The sequence below is a fragment of the Carassius gibelio genome, chromosome A18, assembly GCF_023724105.1.
Source record: "Carassius gibelio isolate Cgi1373 ecotype wild population from Czech Republic chromosome A18, carGib1.2-hapl.c, whole genome shotgun sequence".
Classification (NCBI taxonomy): domain Eukaryota; kingdom Metazoa; phylum Chordata; class Actinopteri; order Cypriniformes; family Cyprinidae; genus Carassius; species Carassius gibelio.
Genome location: NC_068388.1, coordinates 17,268,473 through 17,296,460, shown reverse-complemented (window position 1 = coordinate 17,296,460; position 27,988 = coordinate 17,268,473). Strand labels below are relative to the sequence as shown.

Genomic DNA, 27,988 nt, shown 5'->3' with positions numbered 1-27,988 from the left:
ATAGTTGTATCGTCAGCAGATTTGATGATGGTGTGGGAGCTATGCTTAGCAGAGCAGTCATAAGTGAACAGGGAGTACAAGAGAGGACTGAGTACACATCCCTGTGGGGCACCAGTGCTGAGTATAAGTGAGGAGGATGTGTGATTGCCAATTCTGACCACCTGGGGTCTGCCGGTCAGGAAGTCCAGGACCCAGTTACATAAGTGACTGTTAAGACCCAGATTTTTCAGTTTGGCTATGAGTTTGGTAGGGATGATGGTGTTAAATGCAGAGCTGAAATCAACAAACAGCATCCGCACATAGGTGTCTCTTCCCTCCAAGTGTTCTAGTGCAGAGTATATGGCCATTGCAATGGCATCATCAGTGGATCTATTAGAATGGTAAGCAAATTGTAATGGGCCCAAGGTGTCAGGCAGAGAGGAGCAGATGTGGGATTTGACTAGAAGTTCGAAGCACTTCATGATGACTGATGTCAGTGCTACAGGATGGTAGTCGTTCAGACAGGAGACAGTTGTTATCTTGGGAACAGGGATGATGGTGGTTTGCTTGAAGCATGTGGGGATCACTGTAAGTCTCAAGGAGAGGTTGAAGATGTTGGTGAAGACATCTGCTAACTGGACAGCACAGGCCCTCACGACACCTCCGTGTATGCCATATGGACCTGGAGCTTTGCGGCCATTGACTCTCTTGAAGGCCTTACTCACTTTGTGTGTGGTAAGAACCAAGGGGCAGGTGTCAGTGTCAGCAGGTATTTTCACAGCAGGAAATGTATTGTCTGCCTCAAAACGAGCATAGAATGTATTAAGCTCATCTGGTAAAGAGGCAGACAAAGACACATCACTGCTTTTCCTTCCTTTGTAGTCTGTGATGTAGCATAGACTGCTCCACATGCGTTGGGGGTCAGAGCCATGATATTCTGACTCCACTCTGTCCCTAAAGTCTCTTTTTGCAGATTTTATTGATCTTTGAAGGTCATACCTGGACTTCTTATAAGCAGTTAAATCACCAGAGTTGAAGGCAGCAGTCCGTGCTCTTAATTTGGCCCGCACCTCACCGTTGAACCATGGTTTCTGGTTTGGAAATGATTTAACGTTAGTGGATGGAACAACATCCTCTGTGCATTTGTTAATGTAGCCTATCACAGAGTCTGTGTATTCCTGTATGTTGTCTCCTGCTGCATCTTGAAACATCTGCCAGCCTGTGGAATCAAAGCAGTCCTGCAGTGTGGAGATGGCCTCTTCACTCCATTTGTAGACTGTTTTAGAAACCGTTTTTTCCTGTTTGAGGCATTGTCTGTATGCTGGTAACAGCAGTATGCTAATGTGGTCACCTTTGCCAAATGCCGGTCGGGGTAGGGGTTTGTAACTGTCCTTTAGTGTTGAATAGCAGTGATCTAATGTCTGATCACCTCGAGTGGGGAAATTTATGTGTTGGTATTAGTAATTTGGGAAGAACTTTCCTCATATTCACCCTGTTAAAATCCCCAACAATGATAAATGCAGAGTCAGGATCAGCAGTTTCTAATCCGTTTATAGTGCTGTACAGTTCGTCCAATGCTTTAGTTTTGTCCACATGAGGCGGGATGTAAACAACTGTGAGAATTATTGAATTAAACTCCCGCGGGAGGTAGAAGGGGTGCACTTTAACGGAGAGCAGTTCAATCTCAGGGGAGCAGTGTGTAGATAAAACTGTAACATCAGTGCCCCAGTGAGTGTTAATCATAAAGCACACACCTCCACCTCTGCTCTTACTGGAGTTTATCGATCGGTCATGGCGAAAAACGGAGAATCCAGGCGGTGTAATGGCCGTATTGGGTACTTCTGAGTGTAACCACGTCTCACAGAAAGCCATATCGCAGCAGTTACGAATGTCCCGTTGGTACGTGATTCTCGCATTAAGTTCGAAGTTTGTTATCCAGAGACTGTATGTTGGCTAACAAGATGGTAGGGAGAGGAGGATTACAACATCTTTTCCATGATCTGCATAGAATTCCAGCACACTTGCCTTTCCTCCTTTTCCGACGGTGTCGTAGGACGCAAGCCAGCAACAGAGGGAGCGCGTAAACACTGAAGCTGGAGTTCAGAGGCGGCGTTGTTTCAGAACTGAAGTTTAAATTTGATCGGATGTCCAGTAGTGTTTGTCGATCGTACTGTATTAGAGTCTGTACTGTCTGAGCAAAATTAAGTATACTAAGTAACACGAATAACACAAAAAAACACGAAAAACAGCAAAGTTTGCACAGAGCGCTCGTCAGTGGCGCCATTGTAGCGGCACGCCGGAAGTAGAGTGCAATCATTTGCAATCAAGTCAATGGTATTGCTGTAAATGAAGTGACCCCAGCGTAGCAAGCCAGAGGTAACAGCAGCTAGGAACCAAAACTCCATCTGTGACAGATTGGAGAAAAAACATTGGGAGAAACCAGGCTCAATCGTGGGACCAGTTCTCCTCTGACCAAACGAAACCAGCTGTTCAATTTCAGGTTGCAGCAAAGTCAGAATATGCAGAAGAATCATCTGTTTTCTGTGCTGTATTTTAGGGCTGTAAATGTCCTTTCTAGGTGCTTATCCACCATCTGGTCTGGATACGTACTGGATCCGAGTGACTGCAGTGATCCTCTGACTTGGATACAGACTGGATCTGGTGGCTACAGTGACCTCGGAATAAGAGAGTACCAGACTAATATTAGCATAGATGCCATTCTTCTAATGATGTAGCAAGTATATCAGGTGTTATGGGAAGTGTTCCCAGTTCCGGTGTACCTAATTAATGCAGCCAAAAAATCATTTAACGGATTTGGATATTAGAAACATATTAGTGTGTTATGTGTAAGCCAGGTTAAAGAGATGGGTCTTTTTATTCTAGATTTAAACTGCAAGAGTGTGTCTGCCTCCCAAACAATGTTAGGCAGGTTATTCCAGAGTTAATGCACCAAATAGGAAATGGATCTGCCACCTGCAGTTGATTTTGATATTCTAGGTATTATCAAATTGCCTGTGTTTTGAGAACGCAGCGGACATGGAGGATTATAATGTAACAAGAGCTCATTCAAATACTGAGGTGCAATACCATTCAGGGCTTTATAAGTAACAAGCAAGATTTTAAAATCTATACAATGTTTGGTAGGGAGCCAGTGCAGTGTTGACAGAACAGGGCTAATAAGGTCATACTTCCTGCTTGTAGTAAGAACTCTAGCTGCTGTATTTTGGACTAACTTGAGTTTGTTTACCAAGAGTGCAGAACAACCACCCAATAAAGCATTACAATAATCTAACCTTGAGGTCATAAATGCATGGATTAACATTTCTGCATTAGGCTGTAATTTAGATATATTTTTGAGATGGAAAAATGCAGTTTTACAAATGCCAGAAGTGTGGCTTTCTAGGGAAAGATTGCTATCAAATAGCACACACAGGTTCCTAACTGATGACGAAGAATTGACAGACCAGACATCAAGTCTTAGACAGCGTTCTAGGTTATTACATGAAATGTTTTTAGGTCCTATGTTTTTTTTTTTTTTTTTTCAGAATTTAGCAGTAAGAAATCACTCATCATCCAGTTGTTGTTTTTTTATATCGAGTATGCATGCCAGTAGTTTTTCAAATTGTGGAGATGTGGAGATGTGGGCCAGTGTTAATTTCATTAACAAAGACGAGGATGAAAAATATTCGTTAAGGACAATTATTTATCATCCAGTTTTTTTTATATCGAGTATGCATGCCATTAGTTTTTCAAATTGTGGAGATGTGGAGGTGTGGGCCAGTGTTAATTTCATTAACAAAGATGAGGACGAAAAATATTTGTTAAGGAAAATTACTCATCATCCAGTTTTTTTATTTCGAGTATGCATGCCATTCGTTTTTCAAATTGTGGAGATGTGGAGGTGTGGGCCATTTTTTATTTCATTAATGAAGACAAGGACGACAAATATTCGTTAAGGAAAATTGTGACTAAGACGAGACGTTGACGAGCTAAAAATAATATCTGATGACGAAATTGTGACTAAATTTATACTGCATCTTCGTGACGAGACTGGACTATAATGTTATTTGAGGACTACCGGACATTCAAAGTGCATCCTAAAGGCTATTGTCTTTCAAAATATGCATCCCTGTCATTGGATTGCGATAGTCAGGGGGAGAGTGGGGTGATTTGTGCCAGGGGGGGAAGTAGTTGGAAAACCATTGAAGGTTATTATTAAATTGGTCATGTGACCACATAATTTTAAAGAGCAATCCATTTTACTCATCCTCCAAAGAAGAGAGACACATGGCATGAGAGGTAATCACATTTTATCTCAAAAATCTGTTTTTTTTTCCCCTTTCAAAGTTAAATTTCTATGATCAAGGTATTTGATTGTAGATTCTGAACAATTCTAGAAAAGTTTTAAAACATTTCACACGTTTTAGTGCTTTACCAGGCTACACAATGAGTCTGTACATCATGATGTTAACTGCTGGATCATGCTAGTTTTTCAAACTTGTGGGTATGTGGTGATTTGTGCCAAAGGGCCTGGGTTAAGTTGTGCCAGTGGCACAACTCACCCCCACTTATGATTATTTTCAACACATCATTAATTTGTAATTGTAACTTAAACTATGTGGCATTCTTAATTTTAGACAAAAAACCATTATGCCACGGACTTATAAACGGAACACCGACATGTCTTCAACTACCCTTGTGGAGTTGGACAGAGCAGTGAAAGAGATGCAACAGGGGAAAACCATACATCAGGTGGCAAGGGGGATGAATATCTGCAGGATGACCTTGAAAAGATTCAGGGAGAAGAAAAAGGGTTGCCATGATTTTGCCAAATAAGACATATTCCTGGATCAACATCTTCTGATGGTCCTGGATCAACATTATTGTCCAAAAATATAGACTTAACCCAATCCCTACCCCTAAACCTAACCCTACCCATAATTTAGTACTAAAATCAGAGGGAAATGATAGCTGATTAACACTGGTGTAGAAGCTCCTAATCCTGATTGTAAGCTTAAAACAGATATTTTCTGAAAAGTTACATATCACTTCTGATTGGTTGATTGGAATGTTGTTCATGTTGTACTTGGTGAAATCATGCTCACCAAGAAAAAGATAGTAGAAGTAACAAAGAAAGGGTATAATAGAACATCTCTAAAGTGATGGACAGGTAATCATCTTTCATAGGATAACATATTCTCTCTCTCTCTCTCTCTCTCTCTCTCTCTCTCTCTCTCTTTCTGTGCGCCATGCATGCTGGGAGTGAGTGGGCGGAGCGTGGTGAGTGTGGATGTGAGTGGTAGCTGACTGTGGCTGGTAAGAGTGCTTTTTCCAAACTTTTCTCTCTTTTGCTTGTAAGTGTTTTTGTTTGTTTATTTTTTTTTTAGGTTTTTAGTTTTTCTCGTTTTTGTGAGGATAGTCTGCTTCCAGCATTTATGCTGGGAAGCATGGCGACTCCAAACACAATGGTTTTTGAAAATGTAACTCGGCGTCATGTAGTTAAATTTGATTCAAACGATAACGTTGAAGTTTGTTTGGCAGTAGGAGAGGTTGTGGGTCATGAAAACATTGTGTCTGCCTCGCAAATGATTAATGCGTTTGTGCTTTTTTTTAGCACTATTGAGAAGGCAAACGGAATAGTACAAACTGGTGTTGTGATCAAAAGTTCACTCACGCAGGTGTTTCCTCAGAGCACTCCCGCCAAGAAAATAATCCTTTCAAACGTCCCTCCATTTGTGGAAGATGAGATTATCATTCAGGAATTGTCACGATATGGAAAGATAGTTTCCCCCATCAAAAAAATTCCACTTGGATGTAAATCACCTTTAGTGAAACATCTTGTGTCTTTTAGGAGACAGGTGTTTATGATTCTTAAGAATGGCGAGGATGAACTTGACCTAGTTTTTAAATTTAAAGTAGAAGGCTTTGATTATGCTGTCTTCTGATATGACGATCAAATGTTTTAGTTGCTCGAAAATCGGGCAACTCAGTCGTAATTGCCTTGATATATTGAATAAGAACACCGAGCAGATTGATGTAGATGAAGCGGGGAGCGCTTGTTGGTGAATCCAGTCCTCCAGCCGATCGAGGAAGTGAACAGCGCGGAGACACGCGCGTCGTGTTCCACTGGTGATGATGGAGTTGTTGCGGCGGAGTCTGTGGTACCAGAGAGCATGGTGGGGTTGAGTACATTGTCTTGTAGACACTGTAAAGGAAAATCAGAGATTGAATGACTGTGGATTAGACATGGAAGTTGAATCAACAAAAGAAAGAGCCGAAATGATAAAGTCAGTAAACAAGTCAAAATAGGTGATGCTGTTGAAAATGAAATCATAGCTTCGGACAACGATGACTCTGATTCTAGTGTTTCTGTGTGTTCAGAGTTCTCTGCTTGTTCTCAAAATGAAGCAGTAAATGTTTTGTACAAAGCTGAAGACATTAGTGCTTTTCTTCAGGAAACGAAAGGGCTAAAAGGTGTGCAGATTGAGGATTATTTTCCCTATCGTGCACAATTTGTGAAGGACACTAGATATTTGATAAAAGAAGGGGCTTTTTGCAGATCTAGAAGTGTACCATTTACGGAAATTTGTAAAAAAGTAAAAAAATATAAATTCCTAGAGATGAAAAGAATGCCATGGTTTAAATCCTTACACTTGTTTTTGTTGACAATGTGCTTAATTTCTGTCTTTTCCTATCTGAGTTTCTTGTTGAACTTAAATAAAACTGTGAGTCAGCTAAAAATCGGAACTCTCAATTTAAATGGAGCTAGAGATGTTCATAAAAGGATGATGTTATATGAATTTATAAATCAGAAGTCTGTTGACGTCATGTTTATACAAGAAACGCATAGTGATCAAAAAAATGAGGTGGACTGGAAAAGAGAGTGGGGTGGTCAACTCTTTCTTAGTCACAAATCCTCTGTAAGTGGAGGTGTTGCAATTCTATTTTCTAAAAATATGACTCCAGTATCTTATGAATTTGCTGAAATTGAAAAAGGTTGTTTCTTAAAAGTTATTGTTAAATTTTAAATTTTTGTTATGTTTTTTTTTTATATTTATGCTCCTAATAGTGGAGTGGAAAGGGTTTTGTTTTTAAATTTAGTCAGCACTACTCTTAAAAGCTTAAATACAGATGATCTCCTGTTTTTAGACGGATATTTTAATTGTACAGAGAATGATAAAATAGACCGAAATCATTTAGAACCACATGTTGCATCTCAAAGAGTTGTTAAGCAACTCGTTCAAACCTTTGATCTCTGTGACGTATGGAGAAATATGCATAAAAAAATAAGGCAATACACATGGGTTCACTGTAAAGATAATTTATTGTCTTTGGCACGTCTAGATCGGTTTTACAGCTTTAAGCACCAGTTCAATATTTTTAAATCTTGTCAAATTAATCCTGTAGGTTTTTTCAGATCACAGTGCGGTTCTTTGTTCTGTATTAGTGAATTATGTGAAGTCAAGCAGTGCCTATTGCCATTTTAATACATCTTTGCTTGATGACAAACATTTTAAAGATTCTTTTACTTTTTTCTGGGATGTTTTTAAACAACAAAAGTATTTATATAGCTCTCTACAACAGTGGTGGGATTGTGGGGAAGTACAAATCAAATTTTTTTTGCCAGCAATACACTCTTAATGTTACAAGAGAAATAACTCGATCAATGAATACTTTAGAGGCTGAGATAGTTGATTTGTACAGTTTGTCTGCATCTACAGGCAAAAAAGAACATATTGAAGCTCTGACATCTAAGTAAACTTTATTTGCAAACCTGTTAGACATTAAAACACGGAGCGCTGGTTCGCTCACGTTTCCAGAATATTACACAAATGGATGCACCTTCCAAATTCTTCTTCAGTATGGAGAAAATAAATAGTCAAAGCAGAATAATTCACTCTTTGGTCTCTGATACAAGACAGGAATTGACTAAAAGGTCTGAAATAAGATAAGTTGCTGCATAGTTTTATAAAATATTATATACAGCTGATCTGATAAATGAGAAGATGACTACTAGTAGTTTTTTTGAAGGTCTGCCAAAACTCGATGTTGAGAGTAATGAAAGTTTGCAACAACCTTTGACAGAACAAGAACTTTATACAGCAATAATGGGTATGGAGAACGGGAAATCCCCCGGGATTGATGAGTTACCCATTGAGTTCTATTAAATGTTTTGGCCCATTTAAGAGAAGATCTCTTGGTAGTTTTTGATGAAAGCCTTATTAATGGGTTTCTTCCCCTTAGTTGTAGAAGGGCAGTTATCACTTTATTGCCCAAAAAAGGTGATCTTCAAAATATGAAAAATTGGAGGCCTGTTTCTCTCCTTTGTTCAGAGTATAAAATCCTGTCTAAAACATTAGCTACAAGATTGAGTAAAGTAATAGGGAAGGTGATACACTACGATCAAACATATTGTGTACCAAATAGATCGATTTTTGATAATATAACTCTAATCAGAGATGTTTTAGAGGCTTTAAAATAGAGAATGCAGCCTGAGCCTGCGGCGACCAACAGAAATGTCTACGAGTGGAGGTGAGATCCACCAAAGGAGAGGTGACCTGGCTAAAATTCAGAATGACCCGCCTGTAAAAATGGGCAAACCCCAGAAATCGCTGGACCGCTCTATGACTATCTGGGGTGGGCCAATCAGCAACTGCTTTTACCTTGGCAGGATCCATTCGGATTCCTTCGGGGGAAAGAATACATCCCAGGAACGGAACCGACTGTGCGTGAAACTCGCACTTCTCCACCTTGGCGAATAAACGATTCTCAAGCAGTCGCTGGAGTACTCTCCTGACGTGTTGGACATGGTCGCGCTCATTCTGGGAGAAGATCAGGATGTCATTGAGATAAACAAATACAAACCGGTCGACCATGTCTCTAAGCACGTCATTGACGAGTGCCTACACTGTAAAAAATTTTACATTTTTACATTTTACAACTTACATTTTGTTTTGCAAACTCAGTTTTTAAAGTTAATTCAACAATTTAACATTAAAAAGTTGAGATAACACAGAAATGTAAGTTCAATAGGAATTTAGATCAATTTGTTACACCAAATTAATATTTCAAGTTAGAACAACTAACAACTTTAAGTTGGTTATAAGTATTGCCAACAAAGGCTGATGAGCATGCGCAGTTCGAATGCTTTTTTAAACAACGCCATTTTATTTTCTCCTCTTTCATTTTCGAGTCACCTTAAGCGGCCTCTGTTTATTCCCTCATTGTGATCGCTCTGGTAAGTGTAGCTATGTGTATCAATTCACGATATGATTTAAATTAAGTTTATTCACAATATGCACTTTTGTACAACATAGGTGGCGGCAAGTTAGTCAGTTAAATTTTCCCACCTGGTCTTATTGTTGCCTCAGGTCAGACATCGCCTTTTTTTTCTGCCTGACAGTTTAAATTAATCTCTCCGGTAGGTGCTGTTCTTTATATAATATTTACCATAAGAGTTGAAATGTGTTTGTTCAAAATGTGTGCTTTTGTACGCCGTTTTAGGCCGGTGACACACTGGCTGCGTGGCGTCACTGCTGCGTGCCAGAAGCGTGGTGGCTGCTTCGCGTTTTCTGTGTCTTTAGAGTTGCTTCAGGCGGCCTGTTAACGTTGGTCCGTCATTGTTATCGCTCCGGTAAGCGGTGGTTCTTTGTGTATCAATTTAAGCCATGATTTAAATGAAATTTGTTCACAATATGCACATCTTTACAACGGTGTAGGTGGCGGCAAGTAAGTCATTTCAGTTTTCATGCTTTGTCTTTGAGTTGCCTGAGAAGGGTCAGACGAACGCAAGTTTTTTTTTCCTCGACAGTGCAATCGCTCTGGCAGGTAATGTTCTATGCAGGCTATGAGAATAATTAACAGTAAGGTCAGAATGTATTTGTTTACAATATGTGCTTCTGTACAGCTGCTTATGTGGCTCCAAACTGGTCAGTTCAACCTCTCCTGCTTCGTCTTCGAGAAGTCTTTTAGTCATTCGGTGGCTTTTTTTTTCCAGACAGTATCATGACTTAGGTAAGCACTGTTTTATATCATATTAAGTAAAGGGATTTAATTATTGTTAAGGATATAGAGTTTTCTTTATTTGTTTAGAATATGTTGATTTTGTACAGTTGTGTGGGTGCCTTTGAGTTTTGAATAAGGTTAAGTTATAAGTCTATTAATAATTTTTTTTAAACAAATGTAACCGTATAAGATAAGCTTGTGTGTTTTCATCTCAAAGATGTATTTTCTTCTTTTAACTTCTTTTAAATTCATGTGCTTATGTTTGCTTGGCGTGCTATAAATCTTTATGTTTTAAAAATACAAATAACTTATGAGCTATTTTAAAGCTTAAATTCATGTTTTTTTTTTGTTTTTTTTTTATATTCGTTTAACCAACTTGCTTTCTTTTAGATAGTACTTTAAAGGGATAGTTCACCCAAAAATCATAATTATGTCATTAATAACTCACTCTCATGTCGTTCCAAACCCGTGAGACCTCCATTTAAGATATTTTAGATTTAGTCCGAGAGCTCTCAGTCACTCCATTGAAGCTGTGTGTACGGTCTACTGTCCATGTCCAGAAAGGTAAGAAAAACATCATAAAAGTAGTCCATGTGACATCAGAGGGTCAGTTAGAATTTTTTAAAGCATCAAAAATACATTTTGGTACAAAAATAGCACAAACTATGACTTTATTCAGCATTGTCTTCTCTTCCATGTCTGTTGTGAGAGAGAGTTAAAAACAAAGCAGTTTGTGATATCCGGTTCATGAATGAATCATTCGATGTAACCGGATCTTTTTGAACCATTTCACCAAATCGAACTGAATTGTTTAAAATGGTTCGCGTCTCCAATAACTTTTTTTAATGTGGCTGACACTCCCTCTGAGTCAGAATAAACCAATATCCCGGAGTAATTCATTTACTCAAACAGTACACCGACTGAACTGCTGTGATTTCATCATCCAGTGGTCAAAATCATTGCAGCTTTTCCATTACAGACTTTAAAGCAAATATCATTATTCAAATTGCAGAGCCAAAAGACAGCGAGCCACAAACTGTTGTTATGCACACACTTTTATCACCATTGCAGTTAATTTTATATTGCTTGTGATAGATATGAAGGACAGATATGGAAGCCAATACATGTTTGACTGGACCCGTTGTTATTTTTGCACATTATTTTGGACTTGAATTTTGTGATAGTTAATTTAATTTGGAAAGCATCAAATAAAAACTGAGTAGCAGTTTTTAATATTGCAACACAAATGTGACAAATAAGCTCTTAACTTGAAAAAAACTTGCTATTGTAATTAATTTTATTGCGGATGAAATGACTTAATTTGTTTTGTGATTTTAAACTTGCTGTTCTACAAAAAAAAAAAAAAAATCATATTGATGAAATAAATGAAAAAAAATGTGATTCTGTGTATTTAAAGATTTTTTTGAAGTCCAATGTTGTACTGAGTAGCATTTAACAAATTAATTCACTCATATTGGATTGGCAGTTTTGTGCTGAACTTTAAACTGCTTGAGTAAAACCTAAAGTTCTGAAGCTGCAATGTAAAAACCAAAAAAAAAAAAATTGAGAGCTCAAAAACCTTTTTGAATTTTTTTTTAACTTTTTTTTTTTTAAAGTAACTTCAAATATCAGGTTTTGTAAACAACTAATTGACCTTTAAGTTGAGTAAACTCAAAAATCTGTTGAAGCTGGTAGCCTCAATCATAAGTTGGGCAGATTTTTGAGTTTGCTCAACTTAAAGGTCTATTAGTTGTACAAACTTTTGTGCAAGTTTAATCAACATAATATATTAAGTTAAGTTAACTTTTAGTTAAACTTTTAGTTAAACTTTCAATTTTGTGTTTAGTTAACTTAGTCATAAGTTGGGCCAACTTAAAATTTTAAGGCAACAAACTTCAGCAGATTTTTGAGTTTGCTCAACTTAAAGGTCCGTTAGTTGTACAAACTTGATAATTTACACAATTGCAATAAACAGTAAAGTGCATATAAAATATTTGAGTGTGCAAATGGATTACTTAGTGTTCCTGGGTGAACAGTAGTGCAAGTAATAACAAGTTCACTGATTTTGCTTGTTGTAAATAAATAAATAAATCAGTCAGATGTAGTGATGAAGAGGGGGAGGAGCCTGTGTGTATGGTAGGCCCAGATTGGCTAATCGGGAGCACCGGGAAAATTCCCGGTGGGCCAGTATGTTTTTTTGGCTGCGAGGGCCGTTGTTGTCATTGCACTGGGTTGAAATATATATATATATATATATATATATATATATATATATATATATATATATATATATATATATATATATATATATATATATATTATTATTATTATTTTACCGCAGCCCCACTCTTTTTATTTATTATTTTACCACCATCCCACAATTTTTTATTTAATATTTTATCGCAGAGTGCAGCCTGCAAGATAATGATGACGTGATTATCTTTTGACTCCCTGGCCCCGCCCCCAACACGTCACCTTGCAAGTTGCTCAAAATAAAAAAAAGTGAGCTAAAAATGGATAACAGAAAGCGCAAAAGCGGTGCTGAAAAGTCCAGAATAAATAAGAAGAAAGCTTTGGAAACTGACGCGGCCAAATGTTCTAAACTGAGCATATTCTTACTCAAAAAAAAAAAAACAGAAGGAGACGACGAGGCCGGTAAGTAAGCTAACGTTAAGGTAGTTAGGAGCAGTTCAAGATGCTAGCGACATTGCAAAACAACGTTGTTTGCAAACCACCGCTCATGTAGCAAACTTTTTCTTGTAGCTCTTCAGCAGCAGCCGCCTCTAGTCCAGTTTGCTGCTAACAGTGAAGAGCAAGGCCCAGTAACGTTACCAAGCTCCAGTCATGAGCCCAACACACTAGAATGGACAGGTAGGATTGTCATTCAGAAGAACTAATAGTAATGAAGAGCCCTGCTCAATGAAAAATGATAATTAATCAAAGATAATTAATGATACCTGATGATTCAGCAATACATTAATGAAACTGAGACAATACTGTCTTTAGAAAGTGCAATACATTTTATTTTAATCTTTATTTTTTATTTTGTTTTATGTATTTGTTTTTATTGGATTTTTTTTCTTTATTTCAATGTTTGGATATTTATGAATACTAAATCTTAAAGAAAATAGATTCACTATCCTGTTATTTACTGTTCTAATAAATCTTCACTAAATCAACCCAGTGCAATGACAACAACGGCCCTCGCAGCCAAAAAAACATACTGGCCCACCGGGAATTTTCCCGGTGCTCCCGATTAGCCAATCCGGGCCTACCATACACACAGGCTCCTCCCCCTCTTCATCACTACATCTGACTGATTTATTTATTTATTTACAACAAGCAAAATCAGTGAACTTGTTATTACTTGCACTACTGTTCATCCAGGAACACTAAGTAATCCATTTGCACACTCAAATATTTTATATGCACTTTACTGTTTATTGCAATTGTGTAAATGACATTCATATATTCACAGTTCTGCCTATAGTGTACATACAATCATATAATTTACATTTAATCAGTTAGCAGACACTTTTATCAAAAGCGACTTACAAATGAGAACAATAGAAGCAGTCAGGTCAACAAGAAAACAACAACAGTATACAAGTGCCATGACAAGTCTCAGTCTAGTATAGAAAGCATAGGCAGTTTTTTTTTTTTTGATAAATGAAAAGACAAGAAAAGGAAAAGTGCTGGTATTAGTTGGTTAAGTCTTTAGATGTTTCTTGAGTCTTTAGATGTTTCTTGTAATTGAGTAAAGACTCAGCTGTACGAATTAAGATTGGGAGGTCATTCCACCAGCTGGGCACAGTCCACGAAAAGGTCCGTGAGAGTGATTTTGAACTTCTTTGGGATGGCACCACAAGGCGTCGTTCATTTGCATAACGCAAACTTCTGGAGGGCACATAAGATTTAACCAGTGAGTTTAGGTATGTTGGTGCCGTGCCAGTGGTCGTCCTGTAGGTAAGCATCAGTACCTTGAATTTGATGCGAGCGGCTACTGGTAACCAGTGTAACCTAATGAGGAGAGGAGTAACATGAGCTTTTTTTGGCTCATTGAAGACAACCCTCGCTGCTGCATTCTGGATCAATTGCAGAGGCTTGACAGTACATGCAGGAAGGCCCGCCAGGAGAGCATTACGATAGTCCAGTCTGGAGAGAACAAGAGTTTAGACAAGAAATTGGGTTGTCTGCTCTGACAGGAAGGGTCTAATCTTCCTAATGTTGTATAAGGCAAACCTGCAGGACCGGGTCGTTGTAGCAATGTGGTCTGTGAAGCTTAACTGATGATCCATCACAACTCCTAGGTTCCTAGCTGTCCTCGAAGAAGTAATGGTTGATGAGCCCAGCTTTATAGAGAAGTTGTGATGAAGCAATGGGTTAGACGGAATCACCAGGAGTTCTGTCTTCGTAAGGTTAAGCTGAAGGTGATGGTCATTCATCTAGCTAGAAATGTCACTCAGACAGGCTGAAATGCAATCTCAGTTGAGTGGCCACTTTTGAAGCCAGATTGGTTGCTGTCCAGGAGGTTGTTCTGTACAAGGAACATAGAAAGTGGCTCAAGTGGCTTTGTAATGAATGGAAGAAGGGATATCGGTCTGTAGTTTTCAAGAAGCGCTGGATTTAGAGATGGTTTCTTTAACAGTGGGCTTACCCGAGCCTGCTTGAATGCTGAGGGAAATGTTCCAGAGTGAAGAGAGGAATTGATAATGTTAAAGTGAAAGTGAAGTGACATTCAGCCAAGTATGGTGACCCATACTCAGAATTTGTGCTCTGCATTTAACCCATCCGAAATGCACACACACAGAGCAGTGAACACAAACACACACAGTGAGCACACACCCGGAGCAGTGGGCAGCCATTTATGCTGCGGCACCCGGGGAGCAGTTGGGGGTTCGATGCCTTGCTCAAGGGCACCTAAGTCGTGGTATTGAAGGTGGAGAGAGAGCTGTTCATGCACTCCCCCCACCTACAATTCCGTCCGGCCCGAGACTAGAACCCACAACCCTTCGATTGGGAGTCCAACCCTCTAACCATTAGACCACGACTTCCCCAAGTGTGTAGCAGAAATGATTCGAACCAGACAAAGAGTCTATCAGAGCTGTGTGCATTGAAACGAGAGCCGAACTCCTCAGGAAGTCATAAATCAGTTCTAGTGCCACAAGAACCAAGCAAGATAACCAACCAACCAACTTGTTCACACAACAGCTTTCAACATTAACACCAATAGAACAATTATTAACAATTTTAATTCGAAGAATCACATTGTTCGTGATTGAAATGCAACGCTGGACATCACATGTAAACCCAGGAGATCAAGTTAAATACTTGCATTGACTTCCCCCATCCAGCAGAACCAGACTGAAATTCCTGAGTGGGAAGGGCTTTAAACCTTTGTCTTCACAGAAAAGTCCCTTTGCCAGAGAATGGCAAAGAAACTGCTTTTTGTACATTATATATGGACCAGAATGAACTCAAAAAGACTTATAAATGAATCGTTCCATTGCTTAACTCCATATTCATTTATGTGTAACCCACACATTTGACTATCATGTATAATCACTTATTGTGTATGTCTTTTGATAACTATAGGATACATAGTCATGTCTAGTATTGATATAATCAAATTTTCTTGCTTGATGTTGTCCTGACAATCATTTATTTGTAAAATATATCATAATCATGTTATAGGAATCATGTCCAAAATTAGACCCTGTGAGGCAAGAACCACATGCTTGGTAAGATAAACAAATGATTTATGATAGCCCAGACCCAAGACCATATCTGATTGGTCAAGGCAACATTTGAGGGGTGGCCAACAAGGAAGTTTAAATACTTTGGACACCATGAAATTTTGCTTTTAGTTCGAGCATTGCTTGTGCTATCAGTCATGCCTTGCTTTTAGTCTGCTTTTAGTCCCTAGCTGCTGCTATTAGCCATGTCGGCTTTTAGTTCCAGCCTTGCTCGTGCTATCAGTCATGCCTGCTCTTAGCTTTTAGCTTGTAGCTTTGCTACCTAGCTTTAGCTTGTAGCATCTAGCCATGCGGTTAGTCATCATTGTTCTTTGAGCGCGGTTCCAGCGTGCCTGCCTGCTGCTACTATGCCACGATGAGAAGGAACACAACCTAGTCTCGTCAAACTTTATTTCTTTTCTTTTCCGTTTGAGAGTTTCGTGTTCTGAGTTAAGTTTTCTAACGTCGAGTCTCCGACGCCTGACCTCGGATGCCCGTTCAACTTCGACCAGCGCACACGACTCTGCACTTTTAGCCAATGCCCAACAACCACGGGCTTCCCAAGACGTCACTTCACTACTGAACTTCCTGCAACTTGTGTGAATGTGTGAGTGCGTGCGTTTATGTGTTAGATTAGTTTATATGTCTTAGATTTATCTAATAAAGCCTTATTCATATTGAAAAGAGAAGTATCTTGTGTTTTGTGCTTACAAGTTAATGTCTTAAACTGCCGATCTTGTTACTGTGCTAATTGATAGTGTTTTCACTATAGTTTGGATATTAGTATCCAGCGCAGATTTGATGTTAAACGGCTCGTTCACTGAACCGCAGGCGCGTCTCCGTGAACAGCCGTGAAACAGTGATTCTGTTCAAATTCCCTTTAAAATCTTAAATGATTCCCTTTGAGCTAAATTGACCTGTTTACCTTACATGTGAGTAAGTGAAGGTATGACTGCAGAAAAGATCGCTTGAAGGAGGTGAGTGGGGATCGGATCAAGTTGAAAAGTAGTAGGATGATTTGACAGGAGAAGTTTGGAGACATCCATCTCTGAGAGTTGGGAGGAGGAGGAGAAGGAGTGTGCGACGGTCAGTGTGAAGTTGTCCTCAGTCTGCGGTGTGGAGAATTGATCACTGATGGATCTTGTCTTATTTGTGAAGAAAACTGCAAAGTCGTCTTCTGTAAGAGTCGATAGAGGAGGTGGTGGTGGCGGATTTAGAAGAGAAGAGAAAGTCTTGAAGAGTGTCCGAGCGTCACAACAGCTGTTAATTTTGTTGTGGTAGTAGGATGTTTTAGCCGTGAAGACATTTGCAGAGAAGGAAGAGAGGAGAGACTGATACACACTGAGGTCGGTAGAGTTTCTTGATTACTGCCATTTCCTCTCTGCAGCCCTGAGTTTGGAGCGATGATCACAGAGAACCTTGGACAGCCAGAGGGCAGATGGGGCAGTGCATGCTGATCTAGACAACAGTGGGCAAAAGTTGTCCAAGCAAGATGTTAAAGTGCAGCAAAGAGTGTCCGTAGCGCTGTTCGTGTCCAGAGCTGAAAACTGAGAGAGTGCAGGAAGTGAGGATGAAACCACAGAAGAGAGGCGAGATGGAGAGAGTCAGCGTAGCTTCCGTCGAAAGGTGACCTGCGTTGGAGTGTGAGGCGCTTCAGGAGTAAGTGCTAGGTTAGCAGTAATGAAGAAGTGGTCTGAGGTGTGCAGTGGAGCAACTGAAGAGTTATCCACAGAGCAACAGCGCATGTAGATGAGGTCCAGTTGGTTGCCTGATTTTTGAGTCGCTGTAGTAGACACTAGCTTGAGATCAAATGAGGTAAGCAGAGTTTTGAAGTCAGCAACCTGGGGTTTATCTAGGTGGATGTTGAAGTCACCAAGCAGTACCAGAGGAGGACCATCTTCAGGAAAGTCTGATAGCAGCACATCCAACTCCTCCAAGAAGTTTCCCAATTGACCTGGGGGACGATAAATGACAAATGGCATGCGATTCAAATGAACCAGTACCTGTAGGTGATGGCTGAAGATCAAATGTCCATTCTTTTGATATAAGGAGACCTGTACCTCCACCCCTCCCAGTGGTACGAGGAGTGTGGGAACAAGTGAAATTAGTGGAGAGGGCTGCAGGGGTGGCAGTATCTTCAGGTTTGATCCAAGTCTCTGTCAAGTGCCATGAGGTTGAGACTGGAATGAGTAGCAATAGAAGAAATGAAGTCTGCTTTGTTAACTGCAGACTGGCAGTTCCAGAGACCAGATGAGGTTGAGACTGGAATGAGTAGCAATAGAAGAAATGAAGTCTGCTTTGTTAACTGCAGACTGGCAGTTCCAGAGACCAACTGGAATAGAGAGCGTAGTAGTAGAGGTCAGAGGGACAGGCAGTAGGTTTGCCAGACAGGCCTTCCTGCGACCTACATAGCGTGCTCTCCGAGTGTTAGTAGTGATAGTAGAGATCTGAAAGCACATAGTGACTACAAGTGTAAGAGATATTTGAGAACAAGGTATACAAAAAGTAAAGAAAGAGGAGAAAAGCAATACTCAAGTGTCCTGTCGGTGTCCTTGCTCGGTGGAGTTACACAGATAGAGTCGATTGTCTTTACACGAGGAGGATTCACATGAGGGCTGCCGCGACCGCTGCCACGGTGAAACCTACCGCTTTTGTATTTGCCTGATTACCTGTGATTGAAGTCAGCTGGCCACGCCTCACTATTTAGCTGATCGAAACTGGGCAGTCCCGCGAACCAAGCGCCACTTTCAGCACGTATTTACCAGGGTAAGACACACACAATTTAAACCAAAAACTTTCCTAGCAATGACGATCACACAGTAGTCTAATGAGAAAACAACACAAAACATTCACAAGCTGCAGTCCTTCTCTGTTGCTCGACTGTTTCTTCTGTCTATCCATCTGTATAGTATGTTCATAGTACACCTATCTGTATATCATGCTGATAGTATTTAAAATCTGTAAATTATGTCCATAATACTTATCTGTATAGTTATAGTACCTATCCTTGTATATTCTGTACTTACTGCTTATTGCACTTCTGGTTCGATGCTAACTGCAATTTGTTGCCTTGTACCTTACATGTGCAGTGACAATAAAGTTGAATCTAATCTAATCTAATTAATGAAGCCTATGAGTTCCAAAAATAAATATAAAACCAACTCTAATTTAAATAAAACAAGTTGACAAAAAGATTGAATCCTGTATTTGGTGATAATATAGCAGAGTAAGAGATTTATAAGGTTTTTTTGTTTGTTTGTTTTTTTGTATGATGGTATTTTTTGACAGGAAACTCCACAAGTGTAAGAAGGTGCAATAAAATATTCAAATAAATAAAATATAAATAAGTAACATTTTTGGAGGAAGTAGTTACCATGTCTGAGCAAAGTCGGTACATTTTATAACAATGCACATTATCACTGAGTCAAAAGGACCTGAACACAACCTGAGGGTTTAATAACTGAAATTATACTTTAATTAAATAGAAGCAAAACTGCTAGTAGGTGGCGGCAAATCACTGGCTGAATCTGAAATCGTCCACAAAATGAAAACGGGTAAGTGAATTCAGAAACTTAGTGCACCAGAAGGACTGTCGTTTCTGCATAGTTTTTGCTTGCTGTTTATTAATCATTTTGAAGCTGGCAAACTTGTAGCTCCAGAGGTAAGATTAAAGATCATGGAAATTATGTATGAACCCAAATAAACAATTTAATAATACATTTACAATGAATTTACACCTGCATTGTATTACACTGTATAACCTGAATGAGCACTTTGTAAAATTAATGGATGGATTCTGATGAGAGATGGCACTTAATTTGGTGCATGACTCTCACAGTGAATTATGGGTATTTCTCTAGTCATTGAACATACATGATTTGCATGCTAAACAATTAGAGAATACACAGTTTTCTTTGTACTTTTAAAAATTAATTAAGTAATTAAATGGACTTAGTTGGTACTTTCCCCATCATATGTTGTTTTGTATTTTGTTCAGGCTTAAACAGAATGATGAGACATTTAGGTGCAAAAATGCATAATAGTAAACCAAAGCTTGAGGCTACAATGGCAAATATCTCCACAGCTACAGTAAATTTTCCAGGGGAACTGACATAAGCTGGTATAAATGTAATCCATACAGCACAGAATATGAGTATACTGAATGTAATGAATTTGGCTTCATTGAAGTTATCAGGCAGTGTGCGAGCCAGAAAAGCCAAAACGAAGCACAAAACAGCCAGTAGGCCAATATAACCCAAAACAGCAGAGAATCCTATAATAGAACCTAGATGACATTCAAGAATGATTTTTTCTTGATAATATTTTGTATTTCTATGTGGAAATGGGGGAGATATTGTTAGCCATAGCACACAGATAAGAACCTGTATTAGTGTAAAGGCAAAAACACTGAGTCGTTGTTGTGCAGGCCCAAACAATTTCATGACATTACTACCTGGAAGTGTAGCCTTGAAGGCCATTAACACCACTATTGTTTTCCCCAGAACACAGGAGATACAGAGGACAAAGGTGATTCCAAATGCTGTGTGACGCAACATACAGGACAGCTCAGTGGGCCGACCAATGAAAGTAAGAGAACAGAGGAAACAAAGAGTCAATGAGAAGAGCAGCAGAAAGCTCAGCTCTGAGTTGTTGGCTTTAACTATGGCGGTGTCCTTCTTGATGTAAAAAAGGATGGCTACCAGCACAGTTAATCCTGCGCCAAACAGTGAGAAAAAGGCTAGCACAATACTCATAACTTCCGTGAATGACAGAAACTCTACAGCTTTTAACACACATTCATTTTTCTCAGCATTAGACCAGTATTCCCCTTGACATTGCCTGCAGTTATTCGAATCTGAAAAGGAAGCGGTGATTACTAGTTAGAGAAAAAAGGAAAATGGTCTATTTATTATTTTTAATAAATAAACATATATATTTAAGTCCCAATAAATACATTTATATTATCTGCCAATGCATTGATGAAATTAACAGTTTTTCCAAAATTACCTTGACTCTAGGGGTCTAACAACTAAAAATCAAGTCAGGAATCTTGCTGTGAATCTGGATACAGACCTTAGTTTCAGTAATGTCAAAGAAGTAACTAGTACTAGTAATCTAAAAACATGGCAATAATTAGATGTTTTATTTACAGTCAAGACTTGGAGAAACTTGTTCATGCCTTTATCACCAGCAGGGTGGACTATTTCAATGGTCTCCTTACCGGCCTTCCCAAGAAGACCATTAGACAGCTGCAGCTCATCCAGAACGCTGTTGCCAGGATTCTGACTAGAACCAGAAAATCTGAACATATCACACCAGTTCTCAGATTCTTACACTGACTTCCAGTTACATTTAGGATTGATTTTAAAGTACTTTTACTCATTTATAAATCCCTCAATGGCCTAGGACCAAAATACATACCAGATGTTTTTCCCTGAATATAAACCTAACAGACCACTCAGATCATTATAATCAAGACAGTTAGAAATACCAAGGGTTCACACAAAACAAGGGAAGTCTGCATTTAGTTATTATGCCGCCCACAGTTGGAATCAGCTTCCAGAAGAGATCAGATGTGCTCTTAAACCTTTTAAATGAATTTTAAATTATTTTCAAAGTTTTTAAATTCCTTGTTTTATTGTTGTGATTTTTTTTCTCTTTTATTTTAAGCAGTTTGAATTACCATTGTGTATGAAATGTGCTATATAAATAAACCTTCCTTGCCTTGCCTTATTTATAAACTCTTTCAATAAGAAACTGCACCCTGAATAGTAGAAAAAGAACACATAAAGAACAACTAACCAGTTTTCTTTGTAAATGTGAGATGGGGTGTAGGTTACCTGTTTCATTACTGATTTCTCCTTCTGCACATGGAATACAGTCATAACAGCAGACAGGTCTTCCTTTTTGTGTAGCCTTCCTAGTGCCTGGAGGACAACTCTCACTGCACACAGACCTTGGCTTCTGCATTAAAAAATATACATATGACGAGTTCATTTGCAAAAAAAATAAAAAATAAAAATAAGACAGATAACTTTTTTTTTTCTTTTTACTTTCATGAACATTCGTTAACTTTCCATAAATCCAACAGTTTTTTTTTTCTTTTCTTTTCATTTTTTTTTTTTTTTTTTGGGCAAAAGCAAATAACACTCAGTTAATCCTTAGTAATCTCCTTAGCTGACAGTGTTGACTCTTGACAAACTTTGTTGTTGTGATTACATGCAATATATGGAGCTTTTCCTTCACTAATGTAACATGGTGCTTTAGCAAGCTTCCGTGAAAATAAAAAAATATCCATCCTCGATCACTTTTAGTCATCTTTGATGAAACTACTTTAGACAAAACTCCTCTCAGCTAGCGCAACCTGACTAGCAGCCAAATCCTGACCTGATTACTATGCGTTGAATCACTACAATGGACTTATTGGGTTGTGTTCACAAACAACAAGGAAGATTGCTGGTTTCTGTAAAATATGAACTCACGATTTCTTGACAGTGGACCGGCTTTTGTGAAAAAAACTTGTTTAGGGTTCAGAATATGCTATATGTTGAACATGCTGAATATGTTACATGCTATATGCGTTATCTGTTGCAAAATAACTTTTTGTATAGTTATTTATACCTACTATGAAAAATAAATATTGTTCAAAATAGAGTAGTGAAAGTTTGTTTGTAAGAAGCTAATGTGATATACATTTACTTGAGTCAGCTCTGTAAATCAACTGGAATACAAACATTTACAAACATTAATTCCTAGGGACAATATCTATTTCTAGAATGATTTTTAAGAATTCATTTTAAGAAAATCTCAACAAAAACTATTACCACTTGAAATTAAGGGCAATTAGTGACAAAGTGAATCAACTGGAGATTTAAGGGTCTCAGTTCTGAGTATCGTTGCTTATTTTTTATAGCATTACTTTAAAATATTTATAGTTTTACTCCCAAGATATATATATATATATATATATATATATATATATATATATAGTTATATTTTGCAGTGCAATTTACCTGCAGCTGTAGGACCAAAATACATACCAGATGTTTTTCCCTGAATATAAACCTAACAGACCACTCAGATCATTATAATCAAGACAGTTAGAAATACCAAGGGTTCACACAAAACAAGGGAAGTCTGCATTTAGTTATTATGCCACCCACAGTTGGAATCAGCTTCCAGAAGAGATCAGATGTGCTCTTAATTTACCTGCAGCTGTCCTCCAACCCAGATTATGTTTTCAGTGTTGAGCACAAAGCGCTGGTCAGGGGGCAGTGAGGCATCATAATATCCCACTGTGTTAAACTGGATTGATCCATCAGAGTCCTGCTGCCAGTTCACAATTTCATACTGGGCCACTGCACCACCAGTGCTGTCAAACCATACACGATCTCCAAATTTTACAGTAAAATTTGTTTTTTTCAGAGCCTCAACCACCTAGCAATAGACAGATTTGTATTATCTTTGAAATATTTAACACCTTTTCAAATGCATAGGTATAATCTCTTGCTCTCACTGTCTGCCTCTCTAGCACTGATTTTATTTATTTTGCTTAGTATTTTATTTTTTTTTTTTATTTACTTACCTGCTGTGGTTGTATTGTCAGGCCTTTCTCACAACCTTCTTGTTCTCTGCATTTGAGTAGACTGTGTACTGAATGTGCCACAGCATAAACTGCTTTATAGACATTGCTAGCATATCTTTGTTCTGGTACATCTTCATTATAGTTTTTCATTGGAAGAAGATCCTGATATTCACTGCAATTTAGTGCATATTGAGAAGAATTCCTCTCAGTTTGTGAACATGGAAAAGCTGTGTCCCAGAATTCTTTCATGACATAATCTGAAAACCCTTCAACATTAATTTTTCTCACTGCAAACCCCAGTGACCCTCCCAAAAATTTAAAACTCTTTGGAGTGATCAAACTATTTGCAGTAATCCATGCTTCCACTCCAATCATTTGTAGGCCTGTAATGTTCTGAATACTTAACTGCTCTAGTAGATTGTTCATCTCAAAACTGGTAAGAAATGCAACAATAACTTTTGCAGTGCCTTGTTTTATTATGTCTACCACTTTTTTTAGTTTTTCAGGCTCTGTTCGGTAGAATTTCACAGAGTACTCAACACAAATCCCCTCCTCCTGGGCTGTATTGATGAATATATTCATTCCATAGTTTCCATAATCATTGTCAGTGTTCACAGCTCCCACCCAATACCAGCCAAAGAGCTTGACCATGTATGCAAGTGCTCTGCTCTGGTGGTAATCACTAGCAATAGTCCTGAAGAAAGAGGAGTAATCTTTCCTATTACTGAGACAGTCACATGTGGCTGACTGACTTATCTTAAAGAGAAAGAGAGAAATGTAGAGAGAGAAAAGAAAGATTAGAAATCTGTAAAACAGTCATCTGAAGGGTAATTATGTCAAATATATTGGCAAGGTTTCATAGACAGGGATTAGCCTAAACCAGGATTAGGCCAAAGTTCAATTAGGACATTTAGGTATTTTTTTTATAAACATTCTTTAGAAAAAAAAAAGGATTACTGGTGTGCATCTGAAGACAAAACAAAGGCACTGACATGTTTTAAGTGCAATCAATGCAAATTTCTTTCAGTTGAAACAGCTCAGATATACATTTTCATCTAGGGCTAGGCATAAGCCTTGTGTTATTGCTCCTTACCACTGGAATTTTAAAAGATCCTGTGGTCCTGGACAGAATTACTGTGGCTGAAGACTCTGATTCTCCTATGATAGCATGAATAAGTGATTGCCCATTGCATCTGTCCTCTACTGCAAACTCATGACCATTCATCAGTGCCATAGTTGAATTCATAGAAAACAGTCTTGAACCACAGTTATCATAAATCTGGTAGCCAATAGAAACATTTGGGAGCAAACTTTCACTTCTGTTAATTTCCTCAATGGCAAAAATCATAATCTGAGCCATCCGGAAATCTCTTAGATTTACACTGTAAAACAAAATCAACAATAATAATAATAATAATTATAATTATAATAATAATAATAAAAAAAAAAATCTATAAATAAATACATACATATGGTTGAAAATTAGACATTAAAAAGTATTATAGTAAATGTAATCAGTACTTTCTCAAAGTTTTTAATTTAACAAACCTGGAGCATGATAGAGGCTGAGGTTTTTCTCTAAACTCAAAAGAAGATAATGTTAATTTACTGTGGACTGCAAAAATTCCTCCAATAGTTACATCTCCCTCCTTGGAAAGCAGTGGGTGCTTGGGGTCTCCCATCATTCGGCAAAGTGTGTTTACCTTTGTCTGAAGGTAATGGAAAAGGAGGAATGTGTAAAGGAATAGAAGCATCCTAGATTGAACTCCACTTCACCTACCAATGCAAATTATCTGATACTGTATTTGCACTTTTATAGGCATAATTAATATGGACGAATGATTCTGAACACAGCCAATTAACTCATAGCTTAAATGGGTAATAAAAAAGAAAAGAAAAAAAAGGGTGTTGTGATATACAAGTATTGACGATAGTAATGATATTTAAAAAAAATAAAATATATTTATCATGTTAATTAGGTGTGTAAACTCTCACGTGTGATATGTTTGTTCATAACCGACACCCAGAGGCACCTTTGCACGAGACGTTCAGAAGGGAGACTCATGGGAGTAATAAAACATATGACTTTCCAGGAAAATTCCTTATATGGACAAAAGCTTCCAGCTATCACTGTAGCTGAATAAAATGCAGATTTTTTTTTTTTTTTTTTACTGGTAATTAACACACAATTCCAACAGTATGGTTTATGTGTTTTCATGTCATCTCTGGCATTTTTCATAAGGACAATATTTATGTATAATGCAATGATAATTGAAAGAGCCATTAGCAGAATACTGTATAGAAGTTCACAGAAATAAATTATTTCAAAACTGGATTCACTCTATAATTCAAATTTTGATATGGTTTAATAGTTATTCTCATAAACGTATAATTTGACACTGTACTGAACACAGAAACTAACATTTTCGAAAACTGAAATCAACTGAACCATCTGATTCAAAAAATGATTAACTTTTTCAAATAACTCAAAACGCCACATGCTGGTGAGCCCTGTTGGTCAAAACGTTGTAAATGCAACAAAAACTCAAACATGTCAAAACATGATTAAATAAAGACCCAAATCAAATGTTTAACTGAAATAATAAAATGCAAATAAAGCTGCAAGTAGTGATGAAAGGGCACCTCGCATAGTTGGCATTTACTAAATCCTTCTGCTAAGTCTTTCACTTTCTTTTCTGCTACTCGCGAATTGACTATATTTTCATTTCTACTTCTTTATCTTCAGCTGTTTGTGATGCCGCTATCTGTTCCTTATCTTTGTCAGATCATGATGGAAATTTGTGCAGATTATCTTTGATCCTCCCTGTCTCGTGTGACTAGATGGCGATTTAACCCTAAATTTTTACAAGATGAAGACTTTTGTAGTCAATTCAGAAATAATTTTGCAGAGTTTATTGAAATTAACCAAGGCTCAGTGGATGATCTGCGAACACTTTGGAACGCAGTTAAAGGATTTATAAGGAATAACTCAATTTCATATGCCTCCTTCCTTCAGAAAAACTGACATAAAAAGATAGTTGAACTGGAATCACAGCTCCAGAATCTGACTAGAGTCAATCATTGTTGCTTCTCAGGCAATACACTCAGCAAAATCATGGCGATTAGGTCCGAGCTTAATTCATTACTGAGATCCAGGGCTGAATTCCTTATTCAAAGATGCAGGCAGAATTATTATTTTCAAGGAAGTAGACCAAGCCACCTTTTAGCTTTAAGAATATGCAACAGTGAGAAGTTTTTGCTAATATTTCAGCAATGAAATCCCAATCCGGGCTCATTGTGACAGACCCAAAAGACATTAATATTTATTTTCATTCTTTTTACTCTTACCTCTATACTTCTTCTGCTGTTGGTGACCCTGACTCTTTTGCATTCTTTCTGTCCAACCTTGATTTACCTAGGCTGTCAGATTCAGATTCTGATTACCTGGATGAACCAATTACAGTTCAGGAGCTGGAGATAGCAATTTGATCTATGAACAAAGGGAAATCCCCAGGTTTAGATGGTATTCCTGTCAAATTGTATACTACTTTTTGGTTGGATTTAGGCCCCCTAATTTTTTTTCAGTTACTCAAGGTTTATTTCATGCTAAGGTACTATCTCGTTGTCTAGAGAAATATATGAACAGGCTAGTTCACCATGACAAAAAAGGGTTAATTTAATCTCGCTCTGCTTCAGATAACTTACGGAGGTTATATCATATTATTAATTAAACTAATAGTTTGTCCTCCCCTTGTGCAGTATTATCTCTAGATGCAATGAAAGCTTTCGACCAGCTAGAATGGAACTATTCATGGGCGGTTTTACAGCATCTGGGCCTAGGATCGAGTTTCATAAACATGATAAAAGTTCTGTACGCCAATCCAGCAGCCTCTGTTCTCACTGGTTCTGTCTGCTCTAACCCATTCTTTATACGTCGAGGTACTCGTCAGGGTTGCCCGCTTTCTCCTCTGTGATTTCCCTTATCCTTGGAACCCTTAGCTCAAGCAGTCCGACCAGGACCTGAAGTTAACTTTTTTGACCACCGGCCACTGTGGCAGGTGGATTTAAAAATCCACCTGCCACAGTAACTTTTTACCAGCCAATTTCTTTATGCCATTTTTTTTTGCCTCATAAAGGTTAAAAATAGATAATCACACAAACATTGTTCTTTAACTTGTAAGAATACACATTTAAGTGCTGTCAAGTTATTAGCGAAATCTTTTTAAGTAATAATAACTCTTAGACTATAATTTAAAAAAAATTCACCCCTTCACTGTTGTGTGCTTTTTTTTCTGCATCGTGGCTGATTTGTAGATTGTACACACAAAAAAACTCAGTATTTTCATATTTTTGCCAATTTCCCATTCATTTCCTATGGCGTGTCATTTTTGACCCGAAGACCCTGAGTGTGACAAATTTTTTTACGACCACTTAGACTTTTCTTTTTGGGTCATAAATGACCGAAGAACCCCAGAGGGTTAAATTCATAAAAAAATGTGCTTTAGTTATTCGTAACAGTGTGGTAACTTTGTTTCTGAGCTCTCTGTACAAAAGCGAGTCTGTCAAAAGGCCTGTTTTCAAGGACATTTTAAGTGCTACATCTCTTAGTTTCATTAAATTCCACACTGTCTTATTCATCAAGGGAAGAGGTGTTTTACCTTTGATCTTCCTAGATGATTCTTTG

At 38.0% G+C, this 27,988-nt stretch overlaps 1 protein-coding gene across 1 annotated transcript; it reads right to left on the bottom strand.

The window, feature by feature from the left end:
• Nucleotides 1-19,660: 19,660 nt before the first annotated feature.
• Nucleotides 19,661-27,650, bottom strand: LOC127933928 (extracellular calcium-sensing receptor-like). The gene is made up of 7 exons (XM_052531066.1): nt 27,628-27,650; nt 24,853-25,059; nt 24,398-24,686; nt 23,305-24,060; nt 22,929-23,156; nt 21,560-21,683; nt 19,661-20,574 (listed from the first exon to the last, which is right to left on the bottom strand). The coding sequence occupies exons 1-7, from the start codon at nt 27,648-27,650 to the stop codon at nt 19,661-19,663; spliced, it is 2,541 nt and encodes an 846-aa protein (XP_052387026.1).
• Between the last annotated feature and the right edge of the window lie 338 nt (nt 27,651-27,988).

Excerpts from the sequence above, each read along its gene's own strand:
- LOC127933928 (XM_052531066.1), bottom strand. The coding sequence starts at position 27,650 with ATGAAAATACTGAGTTTTTTTGT. Across the intron at positions 23,157-23,304 it reads TGACAATACAACCACAGCAG|GTGGTTGAGGCTCTGAAAAA; the intron begins GTAAGTAAATAA and ends GTCTATTGCTAG. Across the intron at positions 21,684-22,928 it reads GGGTTGGAGGACAGCTGCAG|AAGCCAAGGTCTGTGTGCAG; the intron begins GTAAATTAAGAG and ends TTTTTAATGCAG.